This window comes from Phoca vitulina, unplaced genomic scaffold (genome assembly GCF_004348235.1).
Source record: "Phoca vitulina isolate PV1807 unplaced genomic scaffold, GSC_HSeal_1.0 scaffold72, whole genome shotgun sequence".
Taxonomy (NCBI): Eukaryota; Metazoa; Chordata; class Mammalia; order Carnivora; family Phocidae; genus Phoca; species Phoca vitulina.
This window is the reverse complement of record NW_022589775.1, coordinates 6,065,852-6,067,500: the sequence shown is the minus strand read 5'-3', so window position 1 is coordinate 6,067,500 and position 1,649 is coordinate 6,065,852. Positions and strand designations below refer to the sequence as shown.

Sequence of the window (1,649 nt, the reverse complement as noted above, 5' to 3'; positions counted from 1 at the left end):
CTGTCCCTTCCCCAGCTCACTTGTGAGCTCTCTCTTTTTCTCTCTCTCTAAAATAAATACATCTTTTAAAAAATTTAAAAAACTCCATTTTTTTTTTTTTTTACAATTATAAGATTATTAGTTCAGGCAGTGGTCTCAAAATGTGATGTTAGATATAGTTCAGGTGGGGATTATAATTAAGATCAAATTTTTAACCAGTTTTTAAGACAGAGTAGCTATACATAGAGAAAAAATTAAAAAGGAGGCTTTTCTATGAGCCCTATGGCCTTTGTCTTGCACACTACCAAAAAGAGAATTCTTTAACCAAGTGAATACTAAGAAATACCTCGAGTTTTAGTTGGACTCACTATGTATTATTACTTCATTTATTAATTTATTCCAACACATATTTATTGAATTCTACCCTGTGTGTTGTGGAAATTCAGTGAGCAAGAGGACTGAATAAGAGTTAACAACCTCAGAACATTTCTTGGTTTTATAAAGCCTGCTTACAAAGAATTACATCTAGGGTCTATAAGAGCCAGGGCTTTGAAGTCACTGCAATACATTTTTAGTGAGGGACACACTTTGTTTGAAGGGATCCTATCCTTGTATTCTATGATGTGAGAGCTTTCTTAATCGGCTGTAAAGACATCTAACGCAAGAGCAAATCAAATTAACGAGCTTTTTGCGGTCTCAAGAATGAAAAATGGTGTCAACAATGAAAATGAGGCCCTTGTGTTTTTAACCACACCCCACAGCCAGGGTATATAAAGAAGGTTCTGAGACTGAGGACTCATCACACAGAGGAGACACATTCCCCTGCTACCTGAGCCTTCCACTCCCGACACCATGTACTGCAACACCTTCTCCGGTGCCGTCTTCCCAGGATGCTACTGGGGCAGCTACGGCTACCCCCTGGGGTACAGCGTGGGCTGTGGCTACGGCAGCACCTACTCCCCAGTGGGCTACGGCTTTGGTTATGGCTACAATGGCTGTAGGAGCTTCGGCTACAGAAGATACTGGCCATTCGATCTCTACTGATTTGCTGAAATTGCTGAGGCGTAGAATCTTCTCTCCCAAGGCTGAGAGGCGCCCCTCCACATCCCTCCATTACTTCCTTCTTTAGCCCTCCTTTGCTCCTTCACCTCCCAGTTGCTGCTTCTCAGACCTAGCGCCAGAGTCCAGAGGGAAGAAAATGAAAAACCAGATGACGCCTCCAGCTGCCTTCCCTGGATGATGTTCTTTGAGACATTTTCAGAAACTTGATGCCCAAACATGTATTTCTTCTGAATTTTTCACCATGCTCACGACTCTTGATAAAGTTGTGGATGTGTGTGTTGAATTCTCAATAAACTTGTCTCAATCAGCATAATACTCTCACCTGAGCAGTTTCCTTTCTTGGTGTGTGCATATTTTCTGTTACATTGAGTGGGGAGGGAAGTGGATTTATTTTTCTCATGTGGGCTTTAGGAGCAACAAGAAAGCAAATAATCCTTGATCTGGTGTGATAAACAGGCAAGAAGGGGCTACTTGTAAAGGGAAAAAAAAAGTCTCTCTTCACCTTTTACCTCTGGCATCTACCTCCAATCCTTGGGCCAATGGGACACCACTCAGTGCTTGGTGTTTCTCATCTCACCGCTCCTTCCCCTCCTCAAGGAAACCCAACA

General features: G+C 42.3%; 1 protein-coding gene across 1 annotated transcript; it reads left to right on the top strand.

Annotated features, from left to right (window-relative positions):
• The first annotated feature begins 831 nt into the window (after window positions 1-831).
• Window positions 832-1,023, top strand: LOC116625033 (keratin-associated protein 8-1). Its single transcript, XM_032393325.1, has one exon. It carries the CDS (start codon window positions 832-834, stop codon window positions 1,021-1,023), a length of 192 nt encoding a protein of 63 aa, XP_032249216.1.
• The last annotated feature ends 626 nt before the right edge of the window (window positions 1,024-1,649 follow it).

What these genes read in the sequence shown, in the direction of transcription:
- LOC116625033 (XM_032393325.1), top strand. Translation starts at nt 832, where the DNA reads ATGTACTGCAACACCTTCTCCGGTGCCGTCTTCCCAGGATGCTACTGG.